Genomic DNA, 22,403 nt, shown 5'->3' on the forward strand with positions numbered 1-22,403 from the left:
TAGATATAAGGAGGAAGTTCTTTCCTGTAAGGGTGGTGAGGCACTGGAATGGAACCAGGGCAACCCATTCCAGGAAGTTGTGAATGATCCATCCCTGGCAGTGTTCGAGGCCAGGCTGGACAGAGCCTTGGGTGACATGGTTTAGTGTGAGGTGTCCCTGCCCATGGCAGCGGGGTTGGAACTGGATGACCTTAAAGTCCTTTCCAACCCTAGCTATTCTATGATTCCATGAAATCTAGCTTCTGGTTCTGTCAACTGAATTCAACAATCGGTTGTTCATGCCTCAAAGATTACTATTTACAATGGAAATAAAACGACACATTAGATACTAGCCACACACCATAGGATAACTGTGAGGTTATCTACCGTTGGGTAGGAGAAGAATCCTAATCTCTGCAGGTAAGTTAAAGAACCAACTGTTAAATCATGTTTCACAGAGACAGAGAAATGGCAATACTTGTAGCGGAATATATGTGGCATACTCAACTTCTCCCTAATACTAACACTGGAAAAAACATACTGATAAACTGAACTTTAATTAGCATAAGAAAGAATACGTACCTTCTAACAAAATAAAGGAAAATTTCATGCAGCTGATTCAAATGAGGTAACTGGAAATACAGCAGGAACGGAAACCTAATATTGTACAATGGAAAGAAGATGAGCATTGCCCAGAAAGGTGTTAGCTTGTTTTCACTTACAGGTCAATAAAGAAGTGTAGGTCAGTATTTGCTTAATGCTCTGAAGATGAAGAATGGCACTGGGATGGAAGTACAGTTGTAACAGTGGCATTATCTGGAGGCTGAGGGCTGTAAAATCCTAGCCAAATAGCTCAGAAACAGTTCAGCTGTTTAACAAGTGTCAAGTGCCTGGTCATTGGCAGAAGCTCACGAAGTATTGTGTAAATGAACATTTTATTAGGCTTTGCTAAATGAATGGCACATTTTGCACCAAGTTAATTTGGCTGGTTTAGTTTAAACCAAATGATGATGCTGTTTTCTGCCTTGCTGGAAGAAATGAAATCTGGTATGTTTATTGTTCGGCATACTGATATTCTCAAGTGAATCTCAGACTATGGTCTGTATCATCCAAGGTCAAAGCTCAAAAGCAGCCCCTGTCAAGCAAAACCTTCCATGTTTTATAGGTCTGCATTCTAAACAGTCTTGAGAGAATTTCAACAAAAGCAACTGAAAAACTTTGGAAAAACCTTGTGTTCCTCACTTTTCAGAAAGCCACACGTTGGCAAGGAATGATGCAAAGCAAGAGGAGAATTGAAATGATCTATAAAGAAGCACAAGTGAGAAAGCAAATTACCTCTATTAGAGCATAATAAAGTATTTAATTGAAGATAACAGATCACATCTCAAACCCGGGTCATTAGTTCAAATCCAGCCCAAACTGGTAGTCATCACAGTGCGCACCATGGAAGTGACCATTTTCTGGTTTACTTGAATACAACTGATTGTTTCTGCCTAACGGATAATGCTAGGGCCAAGAAATACAAGAAGCACTAAACTCCCATGCTTGCAGCAACAGCCTGTCTGAGATAAAGGATTCAAGTGGTCCAAGAATGAATTTCAGGCCCCAAAAGCATCATTTGCACCTCTTCATTAAAAGGAGGAAATAGCTTGTAGTGCATTTTTTTGTTGTACTATTTTGAAGTACTATTCCATAACATATTAGTCTGTCATATGCTACTAGTCTTCCACTTCCTCAACAGGATAATGGGTGAGTAGGAAAATAATCCATTTCAGAATGCATTTTTTTTAGCACAGAAAAGCCAAGGAGTCTTCAGTCGACCCATACAAACACCTAAAACTGCTCGGATCAGCTCCTCAATGCAATGTACTAACTACAGAATTAACTGCATATCCATTTATCTTCTGTGTACCTTATAGTCCCTCCTGCTGAAAAAACACCCTGTACTGCTGCTGTATCCACATGGTGGTGAAGATACTCAGGCAACAGTCTCACTAATAACTTTGAGCCAATATAAACCAAACTAACGCCAAATAAAGCAGCTTTCCAGCCACCCACTCCCTTTCCCCCCCCATTCCCCTCCAACCTTTTTTCTTTTGCTGTTTCATTTTTATATCATGAAATTTATTAATTCACCACAAGGGAATTAGAAAATTTAAAAAGAAGGTAGCACATTGAGAGAGAAGTCGTCATCCAAGTGCACAAAAGTGCAGGACTGCTTCTTTTGGCAACAGTACCTGCTTAGTGTGGTTAAAAGTGTTTGGGAAACTACAGACTCAACACAAGGCAGGCTGGTGCTTCTTTGTGTTGAGACTTGAGAAATATCTGGAGAACAGGAATAAGGCTTATAGAATCATAGAATCATAGAATGGTTTGGCTTGGAAAGGACCTTAAGATCATCCAGTTCCAACCCCCTGCCATGAGCAGGGACGCCTCTCACTAAACCATGGCACCCAAGGCTCTGTCCAACCTGGCCTTGAACACTGCCAGGGATGGAACATTCACAACTTCCTTGGGCAACCCATTCCAGTGCCTCACCACCCTTACAGTAAAGAACTTCCATCTTATATCTAACCTGAACTTCCCCTGTTTCAGTTTGACCCCATTATCCCTTGTCCTATCACTGCAGTCCCTGATGAAAAGTCCCTCTCCAGCATCCCTGTAGCCCTTTCGGACACTGCAAGCTCCTCTGAGTTCTCCACAAAGCCTTCTGTTCTCCAGGCTGAGCAGCCCCAACTTTCTCAGCCTGTCTTCACATGAAAGGTGCTCCAGTCCCCTGATCATCTTCTGATCACCCTTATCTATATGCAGACCTAGCCATGATCACGCTTCACTGATTTTAAACGCGCAAATATCACTTCCACGCTGTCCAAGATAAGAGTCATTTCCTCAGATACAAAGAAATCAGTGTAATTTTGCTGAAAAGAGAATGCAATCATTACTGTGTTTGCAGATGTGTCCTCATTCCTAATTTGAGGAATCAAGAGTCAAACTCTTGATACTCAAATCTTGAGTACCAAGAGTTAAAAATAAAACAAAGAGAAAAGCTTCAGAAAATAACCATAAGTGCCTATTGGTCCTGCTTTGCAAGTGACATCAAACTCGAGGCAGTCTTCTGTGAAAGATGCAGCTTTTTCTTCATAGGTGCTGCTGTTACAAATGTCATCCAGTGTTTGAGGCTCCTAAAAATCTCTTTTACCTATCATACTTACAGGCTGTAATCTCTTCAGTGTTTGCTAACTTAACTGTAAGCAAAATAACAAGAGGCAGTACTACACGAAATCATAGGAAATAGACTGAAATCAGATGATGAATCTTAATATTGGAAGCAAACATTTAGCAACCAGGATACTGTTTTCTGTTACTTCTCAGGATGCTAATGACATCCTAAGCAAAACTAAAACCTATAAGCACTCAAAGAAAAAGAATCCTTAAACCAAGGAGACAGGCAGGTAAGCAACCATGGCCAGGGATTCTTTCTAGGTAAGGATCCTCTTCTGCACGATGATCTTGCACAGACAGCAAGCCCTCCTATCTGTCAGAAAGGTGTGTTTGTCCTAGCAAGTAAGCTCGTAAACCCATTAAAGCTGGCATTTCCTGTGTAAATATTCCATAGGCAAATCCATGCTCTCATTTTCAACCCTCACTATTCAGAGCACAGGGATCTCTGTGCTGCAAGCATCTTGCCTTAAAATGGTGATTGCACCTCTGCACCTTCTGATCATCTGCCAACAGCTTCTACATAGTCTTCTGCAACTCCACGATTCTATCTAAGCCATGTAACAGAAACAAGAGCAATACAGATGAGCACTGCATTAAACCTTACTGACCACAGCATCACAAGGAACAACAAGCAGAGCTGGAAGAACTGGGTGCTGAGCTGGCTAAGTTTGAAGGCAGAATATACGTGGCAAGTTCTGGAGGTACCGCTCTGGCCAGTAATGCAAGAATTTATGACACTCAGTTATTCACACATTTCACTGTTGTGTTAATGTTAACTCAAAGGGGCTTCATTTTAAAAGTTACCCATATCCTGGCCCTGGGGCTGAACTGAAATAATTCTCTATAAAAACTTCAGTCTTGGAGTTTATTTACAGAAAAATATGGCAATTTTCCTGTAAATGAGGAACATATTCAAGTCATCTTTAGTTACTCTATTTTCTTATCAGAGTTAGAGGATACAGTTGGCATCTTCCCCTACCTCAAATGTACTTACGTACCTACTTTCCAGCTATCATGTTTTATCCAGGCTTACCAGAAATTGTAACAGTGCTGTGAATGGACATCAGGCACAAGCTTAGATGAGAAACATACTCAGGCTCAAGCGCACCATGACTGCCCTGACAAGCAGACACCAACTGTGGAATTTTGACTAGCACAGCTATTAAAAATAAACCAAATATTTAAAAGAATTAAAGTAACTATTATGAAATTGACTTTGTATTTATTAGCAGATACTGTATATACCTAAATTATTCTATATTCTAAATTGTCTGAAGTTACAAATCAGCCAAGTCCTGAAAAATATGCTCTCCTATAGATCACAGCTGTAATATGCTCTCTTCTTAAAGAGATAAAGTCAGAGAAAGGATATCTAAAAATCTCAAAGATAAATTGGAGAAGACTCCTGTTATTTGCTTCGAATGAAAGAACAAGGGTCAAACCCAAACAGCATTGGCTGCCTTAAACAAAAAACAAAAGAGGCTGATGGAAGGAGTAGCTATCAATCCCCCCAGCTAAAGATGCCACAGAATTGGGTACTGTTGTTCTACAAATGTAAACTGCCCTTGAACAATTCCTGATCTGAATTCCATTTGCTTTAACTGACCCTTTGAGAAACAATCACAAGCATTCTCTGTTGCTGGCTAATATGGAACTTACACAGCCCATAAAGGAACTTTAAATGACATTGCTGTTTCATATTGAAGCAAGAACTGAATTCATGCACATATTAAGCAATGTTCATAGACTAGAATAAACATCAAATTCTTTCAGCTGAGACATAAAACCACCAAGGAACTGACCATTCGTGGCATGAGAGAATCACGATATGAGGTGTCAACTCCAACGTCCTGGACAAACTCCAGCCTGTGTAATTGCAGACAGCCTTTAACCTCTCTTTGCAACTGCACACTGACACAATATCCCTGCCCACTCCTTGTACTGCCCTAGCAGGGTATTCCTGTTATGTATTCCTCCACAGAGTTCTGTTCTGTATGCTGCTGTGTCTGTGGTCGTAAACCTTCTGCCCAAGAACCTCTAGGTTGAATGAGTAACATAAATGGTTTTTCCAAGTGTATATTAAAAACAAAGAACAAAAAGAAGCCTGCTTGTTGTTCAGAGTAAGACTGGCTTCCCCAGAAATGGAGAGAGAGAACCCAGGAGAAGATGGGTTTGCATCCCCTATAAAGACTGAGTAATCCTAAACCTACTTTCTTCCTTTTACTAGATGTTTCAAGGTGTTCTGCTAACATCATCTAATGGTATTAAGATGCTCTGATCTCCTCTTATGAAAGCACATGTTGTGCAGCTTAATTTCTTCCTTAATTACTGCCAAGTGCCACATTTTCTCTTTAGGCAATGAAACAATAGATTATTAATGCCTTTGGCTAAGCCACAGAAAATCATCTTCTGAAAGCCAGCAATGAGCTTCTAACTCTTAGTCAGCAACTGGTCACACTATTGGGATGAAGGGTTTAAAGTAAAACACATTCTACTCCTAAGAGCTCCTACCCAGCTTGCAGAGAAACTCTCTCTACACCATCATAAAGCCAAACAGTTAACAAGTTTGGTTTTATTAGTAAAACAAAACTATGTTTTATATTTTGACACAGAGAAAATTAACTGATTATGAGTGAAAATCATCTGCAGGCTTTTATATAGTAAAAAAATCAGAACCAGCTGCTTGGTGCAGAAGGTTAATTAACACTCCAGTGTTTCTTCTGAACAGAGGTGGGTTCAAACAGTGAAACTTCTTTTTCTTTAAAGGGAAAACAAAATTCCCCAGCACAACTTTGATCATCAGTGCCTTTATAAGAGAAATTATGGAGAAATAACATGGAGAAAATTGTAGGCAGAGGAAGAATTAGCTATTTCATCAGAATTACAGGAAAAAGCTTTGCAGACTGTGTAAGATCTTCAGTATTTCCACTGCAGTTAGTTCACTTTTAAGACGACTAAGCTTCAGCTTCTCAATTCAATAGGAATAAAGAAGCATGTGTGTGTAGATGCAGGCATGAAAAAGAAAGAAAGAAAGAAATAAGCAAGCAATTTAGTGTGTGCAACAGCAAAAGGAAAAAGTTCGCATTTCACTGTCAGGATATAAAATGCACTGCTGGTTATTTTGCCAGTTGTCATAAAATATATTAGCTTCATCTGTGCAAGTTACCAACACAACAACACAACACATACACAAACACGCACCCACAGAATTATTACCAAGTTTCATAGCACATACCTTTTATACAAGGCAAAACCCCCAACAAACCTACAATTTGTTTTATGAGTAAATCGAACGAGTTTGCTTACCACAGCTGGGGGATCATTCCAATCCTCATAAGAAATGGCAGCATATGGGTAAATTCTGTCATTGATAATCTGAAGAGTAGCAAGAGCAATTGCTTTCATTGATCGAAAATATGCTTCCCAGAACCACCTTGCCTGTAAAGAGAATAAAGCTCACTGTCACACTGCACAGATCCAATGCTTAATAATCAATATTGGCTTGCCATGCATGGTATGTTCCATGCAGTCAATGTGTATGGTGGAGATTAAATTAGGAGGCATGTTTATTGTAGCTAGGATATTTCCATAGAGCCTGAAGGCTTCAAACTCAGCTCCACTCCCCAAAACCCAGCATTTGCAACCAATAAAAGGAAGCAGCAGCAATGCTTTGCAAGTGATTGAATAGAATGAGAATACATGAAGGAATCACTTTCACACTTTAGTCGTATGTTTCCCTCTTGAAAAATGTCAAAAGCAGTTTAACAGTAGAAGAAATTGCTATTATACTCCGTTTTCCCAAGGCAGAGGAATCCAAAGTGCAGCTAAACAGCCAAACAAAGCATGCAGCCTAAAAGAAGCCACTTTTTAACATCAGTATTCGAGACAGCTGATCAGCTGGAGAATGTCAGTGCTCATGAACCAAACTAACACCTTCCCAAGTCTTCCAGAAAACAAATATTATGCAAGTACATGCTACGATTTTTACATAAAAGTACATGTGTGTGCCAATTTGTTACAACTGTTCATCTGATTTACAAGATAGTGTAAAACCACTGAAACGAAACGGGATTTTCTTATACACAGATGCACTGAATCGCACAGATGAGTCATCTTCCAGCTAAGTCCCTGTCATGCAAGTTCTAATCTTGTCCCAGTTTCTGTATAACACATAAATGCTGGAAGAAAAACAGGTTTTTGGCAATGAAAATGCTGACTTAACTGATTCTCTGTTAGAGATGTAAACAGCCTTTTGAAATGCCTAGAACCATCCAACGATCCTGTAGGACCCCAACCAACCCAGGAGGAAACACACTTTGCCAGTAAATGCAGTTCAGGAGTTTCGTCCCAAGAGATATGAATTCATTTCAATGTAATTTTCCTTGAGGAAACTTCAGCACCTTGAAGCATCTAGCACGTAAACTGGCAATCTCCTTATGGTTCAGTATCAGCTGTAAGAGTGTGTTTTGCATCTAGTCATAGAGCAATTAAAAGGTTTTTTTTTCATTCACTGGAAGCATAAGAAGCTTTCAGAGCCAGAATGTAACCACTGAAGACAACATGCAAATTTGGGCTAGTGCTATATTACTCTTGCCACAGATTCCTTAAACAGCAAAAAGGCTTTAATCATATACTATGATAATATTAAGCCATATTATTTAGCATATTAAGTTACTGATGGAATACTGAGCTTCTGGAGGAATACCAGACTTTGGTACTATGAACCAAAAATAACTCTCATTTAGCTGTTGTTAACAAGTTACCAGTGTGTCTCACTCTGCAAGACAGTACTTTAATATAAGACAAAGAGTGATTCCAATATGTAGACCATGTGCTGATGCTTTCCTATGCTACATAACAGGATACAAGAAAGATTATAAATAGGGAAAATACAAGTTCAACAGGCAAATATGCACATATTCACACATGTTCTACCTTGTACCTTGTGTGCAAGCTATGGGATTCCGAACTAAAGACTATTGCTGAAATACTGGCCCTAAAACTCTACTCTATGGGTATTTTCCAAAACAGGCTCTTCAAAATAGTCCTGTAAACATTTAAGATTAAAATAAGCCAAGTTATAATTAAATAAGCAAACTGGAAAAGAGTTAAGTGCTCTGTGGAGCGCTACGTTTATTGGGAGAAAACATGAACAACCGTAAGCCTCACTACTTCAGAGTATTTCAGAATTCTACTAAGGAGACTGATATCAGAGTATGTGCAAAATTTACACCTCTCTGGAGCTTGCCATCCAGAGACAATGCAAAGCCATTTCACTCTAGAACAGAATCACTTCCCTCTCCCTTATTTCTCTCCCCGGTAGGACTTAACAAGCTGATTACCAAGAACACAGAACAAAATGAATATTCTATGATTATATATATCCAAAATGAGTATTATGCATGTCCACCTGTAAAAGGAGAATTATACAAACAGGTCAAGAATAATGTCTGCCTTCCTAAAATACCAAAAAGACCTTAAATCAAGGAAACACCACATGTTAAGCACAGGATGTAAGTACTCCTTACCCCATGCTCCATTTCTTAAGAGAAAATGTATTATCCAGAACTCATACAGCAACTGATGTAAAACCAGCAGCAGATGAAGAATTAAAATTGACCAGAACAATAAACTTCTCTATTCAAGCACCCTAAATAAACAAAAGTAAGAACACAGATTTCAGATTTCATTTTCACATTAGACAACAGTTTAGAACCATTGCTACAATCAGCACTAAGGAGAAAGGAGAAATTATTTTATGTAGCCTTTTAACATGTAACTTTATATAGCAATTAAGTAGCTATTAATTGTGTGTCATACACACAGGACTTTATGTCACTGTTATTAAATGACAGCATTCCTATACTGCTCTAACTCAGATTGTTTATACTGTAATATCTATGAACATCAAGCTTCGTAACAACCAAAGCTGGTTTTCCCCCTTCAGCAAAACCAGAATGGATCTGCTCTAGCGTCTCTTTGCTGAAAGAACACTTGCAACGTGAGGCAGGATTACACCTTTATACCAGAAGCAAAACTGGAGAGACGGGCAGAGGGAATTTACTTTTTATAGACTAATATTTATGTAATTCATTTTTTGTACAGAGCCAGAAAATGTTCCCACAGTTGGCTCTAAGTTTTCTGGGAGCTGTGTTTCTTTAAGGCAGAACTCAAAACCTTCCAAGGGGATTTGAAGTCTCCAAACAGATGTTTCAGGGTCTCATTACTTCCTCCCCACCTTGTTTGCTTTTATAAAGCAGAACTGATTAACATGGCTTGCCAGTGTCTGCTGCTCAGCATGTGAGTTACTAAACATGTTGGGAAAGTTTTCTATTGGGAAGATATACATCGGTTCCATTTGAAATGTATTTTCTGCTGTAGTTGGTGTGGTTGAAAAGCTTTTGTTGGAATGTAATAACTAGAGGAGATAAAAATCCCATTAATATATTTGGGATACAGGAGAAACAACAAGAAGAGATCTGTTCCTGACTCATGCACCAACTTTCTTCTGAGCTGCCCATTTCTCTTTTCCATATCTATGAATTCAGAAGACTAATGGTTATATACTTGAGAGCAGCTTTAATATACTCGGCAATGGTTTTAAAGTATGGCAATCATAGCATACTAATCAGACCTACCTGAAAGCTTTCCAGGATCTTGAAATAAATCATCCATAAGTACAGATCTTATCTTCCACACAGCATTGGTTATACACATATTCTATGACTATGATATGGTCAGGCTGCCATTCCTTTCAACCTGAACTGAAATTAACTTCTAGTACTCCAGGTTTCAGAACACACTACATGGACCACAGACTTGTAGAGAATGCTAACATTTTTATATACCTAAATATTAGGTCATGAGCAATCTAAATTGTACATACAGATCAAATGCATACTTTATACAACTTCTAAAACAGCACAGATGAATGGATGTCAACCTATGGGACCTTGCTCTGGGTGTATAGCTTACCAGAAATTGCAAACAGGTATTTAAGAAACACAGCTTCTCTTTCCCTTCTAGATTTCTAGATAAATAGAAAATCTAGGGTAGATCCTAGAGAAAAGATGAGAAAACATTACTTTCTGTAACATTCTACCGACGTGTGTAAGAACCAAGCATAGCATAATGCATGACCTGAATGAGAATGAGAAATACGTTATATTATTAGGTTGCCCAAGGGGTGACTTGAATCTCTAATAATACAATAAATTCCCCATGAAATTAATTTACCCGAGTTCAATTTCTGCATAACATTTTACAAAGCCAAGACAGCTTCGCCATGGAAGCCAAAGACTGAAAGAACTGGAGACCAAACTCTCTCTCCAAGCAGTGAACCCTGCAGACCAAGGTCACAAACTCAGGCGTATCAATAAGCAGCTCTAAGTTGTATCCCTTCCTTCCTCACCAGACCACTTTCAACTGCTGCATCCTCACTAGACCAGCCATGAAAACCCATGACTTTCTGTAAAGGCTAAAATTGCTTAATGTAATATAGAGGTATTCATTTATCCCTACAAATATATATGCACACCTTGAGGAACACTAACCATACCTGTAAGGCAGAAGAAAAAGTACAGAAATGTTGTTTTCTTCCTCAAACCTGTAGATGGTATGGGGAATTCTGTGCTCTTTCAATCAATTAAGCAAACATCCAATCCCAAAGTTAAATTCCACATATTTTCAGTTTCATGATTTTGGTCAAATGGACTCCAAAGAAACTAAATTGACAGTATTCAGCATATACTGGTACAGGCAAGAGCTTGGGATGGAAGCATGTGCAGTTATTTTCATAGGAAACAACAGGCAGGAGCACACAGCAATAGGGTAGCCTATTCACAGAAGGTAACATTTATTTAGGTAAGGTGTTATTTTCCTTAGAAATAAACACACTTGAAGGCCTAGCATCTTTTTATAAGCTCTTTACAAGCCAGAATAGCATCAGGTTACAGACTCCATTCATATAGTGTTTATAAGTTCTAGTGTTAATGCCACTAATGGTGCTCCGGTGTAGAGTGTAAGACAGATCAATGTAAATCTTTTGGTTAGTTTGTGAAAAGAAAAACACTGGGCATGAGGCAGGGAAAGGAATACTTTCTGTAACATTTGGATCAAGGGGAAAACAGACTGGGAAAGGAACTTTCTAGCCTCCTGTCTTTTCACAGCCTATGATTTGGTGGGAGTTGGTAAAGTTAGCAAAAGGGGAGAAAACAAGGTTTGCAGAGGAGTAGTAAAAGTTAACTGCCAATAAACCACCACCTCTCTCAGCTTTTAGGTCAGGCGCCATGATGCTGTAAGATTTTGCCCCGCTGCAGGAGTTCAGTGTTTCCAAAATGCTTTAAAAGGTTTACGAGGCTTTGAAATACAACCATTTTCACACAGGGGCGACTCTACTTAAATGCTTTCCCTTCTAGATGGCCCTGGTGTTCCTGGTTTTTACCCTCAGACCAGCTGGGTTTGGGAAGTCTGGCCAAAGACTCCAGCAACGGCCTGGGAGCTTGATGATCTTACTTTAAATCCTGGTTCTATGATTAATGCTTGACATTGATTTGATTTCTTGCTCCTACTTCAGCTTTTCAGCAGTATGAATATTCACCACAGAGATGTTGTAAGATTTAATCTTTCAAATTCTGGGGTGGATAGAAGAACAGAAAACATTAACAACTTTTATCTTCTCTTACTATTTACAAAGACACCTTAAACTAATAAAACTATTATTTAGCTAACCAGTGCTAATTGTAATTGACTGCAGCAACACTTTGCTAAAGTGTACTTCTGAGAAGAGATACGAAAGATATTACAAGAGATACCTACAGCTTTCCTGTGCGTCTAACAGCTCTGGGCATGGAAGTTCATCCACTAAGACCTTCAGGTTCCTAAGTTACAAGGGATATTGCAATATAATCAAATGCTTTTTATGTTACTGAGACCTAGCAACTTATTGCCCATCAAGCAAAGTACTATAACTGGTCACAGACAACCCCCACCATAACCTCTTTCCATTATGTGCTAGGATTAGTTATGCTACTGAGGTTCAAGATAAAATGAGTTATCATATATTTGACCTATAGTAAAGATGCCTATGAGGATAGCTGATGATACATAATAATCAGAGCGCAAGCTTGAGCTCTCAATCCTCCTACTCCACTCCCAGGGTAAAATGGGACTGAAGAGAAAGCTTAAGTTCCTCTTTTGGAGGAACAAGCACTTTACAAGTTTCCCAAGCCAAATATTGGGTTAAGACTGAGAACCCTATAACCCCAAATTCCCACATTCCTCTGCCTATGAATTGTAATCTGCTCCCTCTTTCTGGACTGCTTTACTGTTTCTACTGCTGGTTCCCTGTTCAAACAACTTCCTTGCTGATCACAGGTACCACTTGTATGTGGTTCTTCATCAAAGATGATACCAGCTGGGTCAGCTAAAATCACTGCTATATTTGTTTCTTCACACAGGCTTAAAATAAACCCTCAGAAGATTTTATACTATTAAGAATTATGTGGTAATTTGTTGTTTCTAGAAATCTGTAAGAATTTGAGTTTAAATTAAAGTGCTTATTTGGTTTAGGACCCTTAATAACATCACACAACCAGGTTCAACACTCCTAAAGCTGGCTGGCTCCATCTTCTCTCTGTAATCAGTGCAGGGAAAAAAAATAGGGTCACTCAGAGAGAAATTTAGAGCTCTGGTACCTTAAAATACCCTCTGAACAATCCGTTCTCCTTGTATTAAGGGAGCATGAGAGGGCAGAGTAAATCACTAGCTGTGAGCCATGATCCTTCTGCCCCTTAAAGCACTATTTTCAAAATGGACCTGAAGGCATTCTCCTTCCCAGCCAGCCATGAAGATTTGAAATGAGAACAAACAAGAATGCAGAATACATTTAAAAGAATACATTTTCACTTATATTTCATGTGATTCAGGTTACAGAAAAATGCAAGACAGCCACTCTGAAAAGCTGGCTCACTTTTGGCGTGCAGTTACCCAAACCGGGGACTATCTCTTTAGAAACTGCAATCTGAAAGTAAGAATTAGATGCTTGTCCCCATACATAGACTACTATGTAGGAATTTTAAGAGTTAATCCATTAAATCAATGGAATACTGGTAAAATCATGATAATTTGCCTAAAACTGGAGAGTTTCTCTAATTACGCTTGTGTTTTATACAAGACCAGATTAAAAACATCTTTCAAGTTTGACTTAAGATGGTTGTGTTGTGTCTATCTGTCAGTAAGGACCTACCCAAGAAAAGCTATAGTGTGTGCGTGTATACATATATATATACACACACATATATATATATATATAAACTGTATAAAGAGTGCTTACAACACCAGTATGCCACTTCGAAAGCTAAAAACTGGGGGTAGCAAGGAAACACACTTTTGGGGGTCTCTGATCACTTCAGATAAAGACTAATCCATATTTCAACATAGTTTTTTCCCAAAGTTTAAATCAGAAGTTTCTCTCTAAGGAAAAAGGAGGAATGCGCAGAACAATGCAGGGCATATACAGTTGTTTCCAGTTAGCCAAGGTTTGCTCCTAATGGAACATGACAACGTTCTCTTACTATTGTTCCTGAATTTTCATTCCATCTTTCAACTCCTGTTTCTGAGCTCTGCATGAGTCCCAGGCAAAGCCCTGAAAATATCCATCTATTTAACTTATACAACTTATAGAGTGGCCTATAGAGGAATATTCCTTATTTACAAGGAAGATTCTGCAGGATGAGCAAGCAAAACCATAACTTGTCTCATTACAGCCCTATATTTTAAGGAATACATTCTAGACATACGTTTTGTGGTGCTGGTTTTTACTGCAATTCAGGCTCAAAAGGAAAGCAGGAGGTGGATTTAATCACCACGCTCAACATTCTCCACTGTAGTAATTTCAGCCACGAAACAAGCACATTTGCCCACTTCAGGTACAACAGAGAATGAAAATAAAATCTTTCCCCTATCCAAAATTCCTTTTTTTTTTCCCCTTTTTCTTTTTGAAGTTGCAATTCATAAGGGGACAGAGGTCAGAGTTCAAAATGCTAGTCTTACCCTACAGATACCAGTCACTTGGGAGTAACTCACTTCTACTGGCTCTCGGTTTTACTGCTGTGAACTATTTGACAAATGCTGACTCATAAGAGCTAAGGGTAAAGGAAAAAGTTAGTGCAAGCTCACATAATAATTTTCAGCTTCTTGCATTGCAGTCTTCCTCAGACTCTGCTCTTTGGTGCTTTGAAAAGGATCACTTATATCAGTCATAGTAATCTATAACAACACGTGCTATGCGTGTATGAGAATGGTTCTTTGAAGCATTATCTATTAAAGTTAACATTTTTGAGTCTTGCTTTCATACTTTCACATAATTTGTGGAGATTTGGGGTTCTTTGTTTGGGGTTTTTTGAAGATTTGGGGGGGGGGGGGGTGTTAGGTTTTCATCTTCTATTAGGAACAAGAGCCTTGTTCCGCCTAAAACCTGGCTCAACTATATGACACAGAAGCAGCTATTTTCAACAGAATAGCACTCATTCTCTCTCATGAAATGGTACTATTTCATATGGTGGTGAAATCCTGCTTTATCCTGACCCCTAAAATACAGATTTCTGCTATTCCTTGTCCTAGTGATAGTAACCTAGTTTCAAAAACAGCAAGAACACAAGACTTGACTAGATAAAAATACCACTTAGCACTGGTGGTGTCCCCTCCCTCCATATATTTCTGCACCTAAAACTTGCTTCTTTGATTACTGAGTATATCAGTTTCACAACCTTGTTGCAGACAGCAACACTGCACCAGTCAGGGAACTTGACTTACTGTCCTGGCACCCTAAAACTCCACTGCAAAAGACATTTCAAGTTATAGAGCCAACAAATAGGCATCAGCACTATGAGCAGCAAGGAACCACCCCATTCCCAGAATACTGCTGCAAAGCATACAGACAGAGCCAGCAAAGAAAGCAGCAGGTTGAGCTAAAATGCCAAGTTTCATACAGCTTTAAAAACATGAACTGTAAAATAACTACCATCTCCTCAATTCCCTTTGCTCCCAAAGAGCTTTCAGTTCTGTCTTCCTATTTACAGGCAAATGACATGTGTTGACACCACAGAAATAACACAGCTGTAAAAGAGTAATATAGATCCTATGCTGGCTTCCATAGTCCTATCTGCATAATCATCACTGAAAATGATGTAAAGATACAAGAAACAGCCTACCCTCATCCCTCCAGTTTCCAAGGGGGTTACAGGGCTCCTTCATGACTCCACTATCACCAGGCTGTTAACTGTGAAGGCGCAAGCACACCTAACCTGAGTAGTCAAAATGACTTGGATCTGTATCATCTTTTTTATGGTTTCTCCTTTGCACACTCCCTGTTACCAACACAAAACCAGATCTACAGTGGGCCAGTTTATGCCATCATTGATCCAACAGTAATCCAGAAAACAACAGAAAACAAATACATGTATGTAATTGCAGGGAACATTCAACTACTGTATGACCACAAGTTGAGGGGTAGGGGGATGTATTAGCCACATTTCTTGACAAGTGATGGACAGCTCCTGAAACTGAAAGCAATAGGTTTCTAGTCCTAGGGGTATTGCCTTCAAATATGTCTATGTTCTCAGGGTAGATCAGTTTTCCCTGCTGCAGGCATCCCGCCGAGAGGCGAGGTCCCAAGCAAAACACAGGAATCTGACTGCAAGCCTTTGAGGTGGCAGGAGCCAAGGGAGGTTCAAAGACAAGGCTGGCTGGTGGGCAGCACCTCCGAGTATTGCAGAGGTTAGAGGTTAGTAAAGCAGGAGCCACTGGCCAATAAACCAGTGTTTGGAGAGCCCACTCTACAGATAAATTGGGGATCTGTTTACACCTTTCCCAGCTTTCTGAGTTACACACATTGATGCTTCCCACTGTGATCTTGTCCTGTGTCCACCAGCATCTCCCCTCTTCAACAGCTGCCCTGCTCTCTGCTGGCTGGCTTTATAACATGGCTAAAGGATGCTTGGAAACTTTTAATCAGCATCCAGCATCAAAAATAAATAAATAAAAGCACAACTGCTTTTATTTGTGTCAACTGCTGCAACAAGATCTGTCTTGTTTGAGATTTCCCATGACTGCTGCACTAATGCTAGGAGAATAGAAGCTTAAATTCCCTTGATTAGAGAAGCTAAACACAAAGCGAGCCCAGTGCCAATCACACACATGAAAGGACAGCTTTTTGAAGCAAGGAAAAAAAACCTCTAGGTAGGGTTACCACCATATTACAGCAGTCAAAAATCAGCACATACCTTAATTTCAGAGCTTAAGCTCTTTGCCAGGAAGATCTTGCCCTTTTGATGAAGGCATGTTTTGCTCAGTTTCCTGTAAGCTATATAGTTCTATTTTATATAAGCATAAACATACGCTAATCCCATACACACAGTTTTCAACATTGGACAACTTTAACCACAGACATTACTGCCAGCACTGCTTGATATGTATTACTGATTTCTGTAAGGATAAAAGCTGAAGGACTGGAAGTTATGGGGCTTTTTTCTGCATCTAGAGGAAAAATTCAGTTTAGGACATGGTGCTGCTTTTTAACCCCACACCTTGATCTTAGCTCAAGCTATGTAAAAAGCTTATCCTTTATGACTCAAAATCTGTGCATGGCTGTATGGCTGCCTGATTGAATAGATAAGGTGATTATTAACTGCTGGTTGTGATACTACTACGTGGTGGTTACACTGCAAGTGAGCAGGACTGAGAATTTTTCATGGACAAAATAATTGATGGATGGCAATAAGGGTTAGTTATGTAGTTCTTCTTGGTAAACATCTGAAATAACATGCTAAAGAGGAATATTCCTTACTGCATGAAGCCAAAGTTTGTAAAAAAGAAACAGTAATCTCAAAGATAATCATTAAAGCTTATTACAGAAGCCCCTGCCATCCCCAAAAAAGATGGAAAGTACACCACTGACCAGTGTTTGCATATTTATCCTGTATTAAACTGTGAGGAGGGAGCTGTTTTCCCTCACCCCTCGATACATTTATAACATGGCCCCAGGGAATAGACAGAGATTCCCTGAAGCACTGGCTACTAAACACAGGTAGCAACCCATAGAAACAAAACAAGTGGTGAGAGGAAGAGCTCAGAGCCCAGGCTTGGTGCTGCTTGCTTACCGAAGTGGTTCAGATAGCTGGTTAATGGGTGCTGCATTCATGCTCAGGCTTCACCTCAACACTAGATTCAGGATCAGGAAAGTTTCCCCAATGCCTCAACAGACACTACTGCTGTTTTTTGCTTTTGTTTCCTACAGTGCCAGGAAGGATTTTATGGTAGAATCTCCTATGCAGGGAAACAGAAATGAAGTATCCTGCGGATCTCCTGGGAACAGAATTCCATTACTGGCCGAGTCTGGCTACAGGAAACTGTATTTTTTAAGCTTAACCATAATCTAACAACTTCAATCCATGGTTCCCTACTCCACTATAAGTATCCCAGCAGATGCACACCCTCTATAATCCTCCTTTCCAGAGCATCTGTACAGATTTAAGCCACCAGGATAGCATATGCATTCAAAGACAACTAATGCTAGGTGCCATTTTCATTCCTGAAGATCATTCAAATTTGTCAGCTAATGGAGAATGAAAGACAAAAAAAGAGGAGCAGAAGGAAAAGCAAGGAGCCAACCCTCAGATACAAGGGGGCTGCTTCTTTTGCAAACCAAAGCCATTACAGTGTATTCCTAGCACAGCCCACTTCTCCATTTGTAAGAGAGATAGATAATTTCCCCATATATAGTCATCTATCTAAGAAACTGTCACATATTTCTTCACAATGTACAATGATTAAAGCAAAAGCCATCTGAAGATTATCTGGCAGCAGATTGTTTCTATAGAACATGTAAAACCTTTCTAACTTAAAAGCCAAATGCTTCTACTCCATTGTAAGATACATTTGATTTAGTCATAAACAGGAACCAGGACTCCTAAGTTCCATTATTAGTATTATACTAGTATTATGATTTGACTCCCTATATGTTATTTATTCCTCTATCCACTCATCAGTAAAATGGATACAAGACCAAGGAGTACGTACTGCTACTATGTAATATACTCACATGCAAATTACTACAGCAATGCAGTGTATTTATACTATGGGTTGTAACACGTTCAGTAATGAAGGGGTAAGGGGAGCAAGTGAATTTGATAACGAAACATGATGTGGTACAGACTAAGCAGCAGCAGAGGGAGAACACAGAGTAACAAAGCGTGAGTGGAACACCAGGAGAGATGCTCAATCATCCACTTATCTGCACTGCTTCATGTGCATGACACAGAGTATTTTCAAATACTCTTTCTAAAAGAAGTACATGCCTTTCCAATTTCTGGATCATCTGGGTTTATCTGCAGTCTATCCAAGCTACGTATAGCAATTTGCAAGGGGTAAGTACCAGAAGTCCCCTTTGCAACAACATAAAACACAGACTTAAAATCTAATCTTAAAAACATAGTAATAATATGGTCTTCAACCAGCATCATTTCTCTCTTACACTTGAAGTTCACCCTTGTGTTGTTTAGAGGCTGCAAACCCAGGTACAAAGGCAGCCCAGCCGCATCCTATACAAACCATTCACTGAGGTGCCGATTGCTCTCAAATTGAAGAGCTCTTTCTCAGATATGCCACGAAGATCCTGCTGTAATACAACAAGCATGAAAAGAGCTTGCTTCGTTCTGAAAAGCAACAGGGCACGACAGGCAACGGGGGGTGGAAAGTAGGATAAGGATACTCTCTGCAAGAAATGAAGAGGGGAGGGGGGAGCAATGAAAGGCTCGTATATAAATGCCAAGGATTCTACAACTCCCATGGTGATCCTGGCTGTAAGCCAGGAAAAAGTCTTCTCTTTCCTCTGCCGTTTGCAGCAACAAATCTTCCCTCTGGGGGAGGGGTGAGAGGGCTGGAACGAACTTCCCTGCATCTGATAAGATGGCAAATTGTCCAGGCCTGACATTTATGGGGGACCCGGAGCTCCACTGAAGCACTCTGAGAGGATGAAAGCAGGGTGAGCCTCTCCGATCGCGCTCCTTAAAATGCTACAAATGGCAGAGAGATGAAAGTTGGTTTAGGTTTGATAATGATGAGTCTGAAGAACCCCGAGACAGAAGCTGTACCCTTGTCAGGTAAAGAACTGCAGCTGGAAGTTGAATATTCTAATTTAAAAGCCTTGTAAAAAATCTCATTATGCTCAAAGAGCTTCCAGTGTTCAGATACTGAAGTTGTGTTTAATTGGCTAACAAGAACTAAATCCCATCTCTTTTATGTGTGCTGCACCACCCACAGGTAAACTCCACCACCCATTTGCTTTAACTCTCTCCCCAGGACTGTTTCACTGTAAGGATGGGATGTTTCACACACCAGCAGTGATTGCCTGGAGCCAGCAGAAAGGCTCATATAGCTGTCAGCAAGCTGATAAGAGCTGAAATTACTCTACAGAGCCCTCTTTAAAGAAGAGCCAAAGCAGCACATTAAATGAAAGAGAGGAGGGGTCAGAAAAGCCAGCCACTCATGTTGTTTTAACGTGGCACTAAAACAAGTCATTGATTTATGCATGTGTCTTCAGCTCTGTTTGACCCAGAGTCTGAACTTTTCTCCAGGTCAGGGCTGAAGCACATGGGACAGGCACTAGAAAAACCACAATAGCTTGTCCAGGTATTCCAACTGTGGAAACAAACACTGTGAACTACATGTCTTCTGTCCACATTTTTAAACTTTAATTTACATGCCTTTGTAGCTTTTAATTGTCTACATGGGCTGAAAAGACAAGATTTATCTAAAACTTTAGTTAATAAAACCCAAGAATGCTGCGTGGCCACTATTTGAGAGTACCCTGTGGGGCTTCAGGAGAGTGAATTGTCCATTCATACAAAGGAGGAACCTATACATCATGGTCAATATTCTCTCACTGAAGTGCTTAGCAGCCAGTGAAGTTAAGATGCATTTAAAAAACCCACTGACAATCTAACAAGGTTATTCCACGAGGTATTATAATACCAAGGTTTCCCACAAAGCTGAGTCCTGAAGCTGCATCACAGCAACCGCACCATGTCTGACCAAGCGGCCTTCTGCTCCTGTATTCTGTCTCTGACAACAGTCCGTAAGCAGGTACCTTTTGCTCCCATTTTCCCCTCTCTTCTTGCCCTTAACCACTCTCCAGCTTCCAGGACTCTGCAACTCAGGAACTTCTAAGCCAGAGGGTGTATCCCTGCATTCATCTCTGACAGATTTTCCTTCTCTGGATTTCTTCATTCACCCTTAATGTCAATAAAACCCCTCACTCACATAAAATGCTGAAGCAGTGAGTCCCACACACTACCTGCTAGTTCTGGGAAAAGATCATCTCTCCTCCTTCAGTTTTTTAGGCTAGATTCCCAACAATACAAGTCCTAGGAAACTTCAAATAATTTTTTTTCAAACAATGTACAGTCCTATCCATTCACTTTCTTCAGGACCTTCTTATTTTATAGATCTGTATTGTATTCTTGCTACTCACCTTACCCCCAGTCATTCGTTGTCAGATGAAGAGTTATTTAATCACTCTTCTGAAACTTCTGATCAGACTCGTTCTATTATATCCTTTTTAAGCTGGGAGAACCTAACTGTGGACTGAATTTCATTTGTCACTTTATCACTTGGTCATGCTGTGCCCACATTTCTTTGGCCTGAGATGTGCCAGTTCAAAGTAAAACCTTTCCCAAAGCAGAATCATTCATAAGGGTTTATTTTCTATTACTGTTAGCTTGAGTTGCAAATTTTCCCTTAAAAAACATCCTGTTCTGGGAACACCTTCTACACAGCTACCTGATTTTATGGAATTTCTTATCTCCAGCATCTCCAGCTCTCTGTAAGTTTGATTGAAATTGGGCAGTAACAGAAATCAGAAGAGAAATCAGCATGCACATTGTATGTGATCATAGCCTAGTTTCCCTAGGAAACCAGGATGAAAAGAATTCCTGCACTCAAGAACACTAGCTCTTCATTCTTGTACCATTAGAGCACACAAAGTCACCCAGTCTTTCAGACTAGATATTACTTCAAAAGCTTTATTTTGAGGAGGTGGGGAGTGTTATAAAGCCAAAAAGGAACAGGCACACAAAGCCTTCTTTTGAAAATAAACTCCTTACCTAAAATCTGTTCAGTGAGAAAGAATGCCTAAATAAACAGAGGAATAACTCTTCCCATTGAACAGACTTTCATATTCTGATCCTATGCCTGCATGAGTCTATCTGTAGTAAAAGACTTCCAAGTATGTTGATATTTAGTGAGGAAAAACATTTACAGTATATCTGTATATTCAGATAGACTGATTCTTCTCCTCAAAAGAAGGGGGAAAAGGCACAGAGGCTCAAATACGAACTGTGGAAACCTTTCACACAGTTAAGACGGTTCTGTATCAACTACAGTGGTGAAATATGTTTCTAGGGATTAACAGGCTTTCAAAGCAAAACATCAGAAACACTCTGTTGAGAGGGAAACTATACAAGGCATGGTATGAGCACACAGCAGCAAAGCTTTGTTCTGCTTTTTTCCTTTACCTATTTCACTCTTCTTCAGGAGCAACACAAGATGTCAACTATCACTCTATCATGTAGGTCTATTACTTCTATTTCTTGCTCCCCCACTCCTAGGACTTTGCTATTACCTAGGTGCTGGTTTGGGATCAGCAAAAATGAAAGCCTAAGGATGCAGCATCAAGTCTGCTGGATCAGTAGGTGTGCAGCAGAGCTGCTTATTGACTTGCCTCTGGGCACTTCTGCCAGTGTTTCAAACTCCATATGGAACTATTTGTGAGAGGGGGATGGTTCAAGGAAGCTTCAAAGAAAATGAGAATGACAACGTTACTGTAGAAAACAGACAAGGCAGCAACCCCAGAGATGCAAAAGTTTCAACCTGACTGCTATTAATTTTAGCAGCTCGACTAGCAGAGGCTCTTTTTGATGGCCAATACACTGCAGTTTGTAAGAGCTGTCATATGCCAGTCCTTAGTTCTCATGGACAGAGGCTGTACACGTAGTACTGAATAACAACTTTTCACTACAGTGTAGACTAGGCTATGAGCACATAAACCATTCCCTTTTGGGAGGAAACACAGAGAACTGAACCAGCAATTGTTGAGGGCAAAACGTTCTGCAAGTTTGAACAACAGAAGTGTAAGTTAATATAGT

General features: G+C 39.8%; 1 protein-coding gene across 1 annotated transcript in view; it reads right to left on the reverse strand.

The window, feature by feature from the left end:
• The window catches only part of EXT2 (exostosin glycosyltransferase 2), a 77,262-nt gene that overhangs the window by 36,001 nt on the left and 18,858 nt on the right, over positions 1 to 22,403 (reverse strand). Inside the window, exon 7 of the mRNA XM_057408721.1 lies at positions 6,508 to 6,639. Within this exon, the coding sequence (XP_057264704.1) occupies positions 6,508 to 6,639 (132 nt within the window). The remainder of the gene's footprint in view (positions 1 to 6,507; positions 6,640 to 22,403) is intronic.

Source organism: Pezoporus wallicus, unplaced genomic scaffold, assembly GCF_028554395.1.
Source record: "Pezoporus wallicus isolate ANWC-B61680 ecotype Strahan unplaced genomic scaffold, APGP_CSIRO_Pwel_v1 contig_6382, whole genome shotgun sequence".
Classification (NCBI taxonomy): Eukaryota; Metazoa; Chordata; class Aves; order Psittaciformes; family Psittacidae; genus Pezoporus; species Pezoporus wallicus.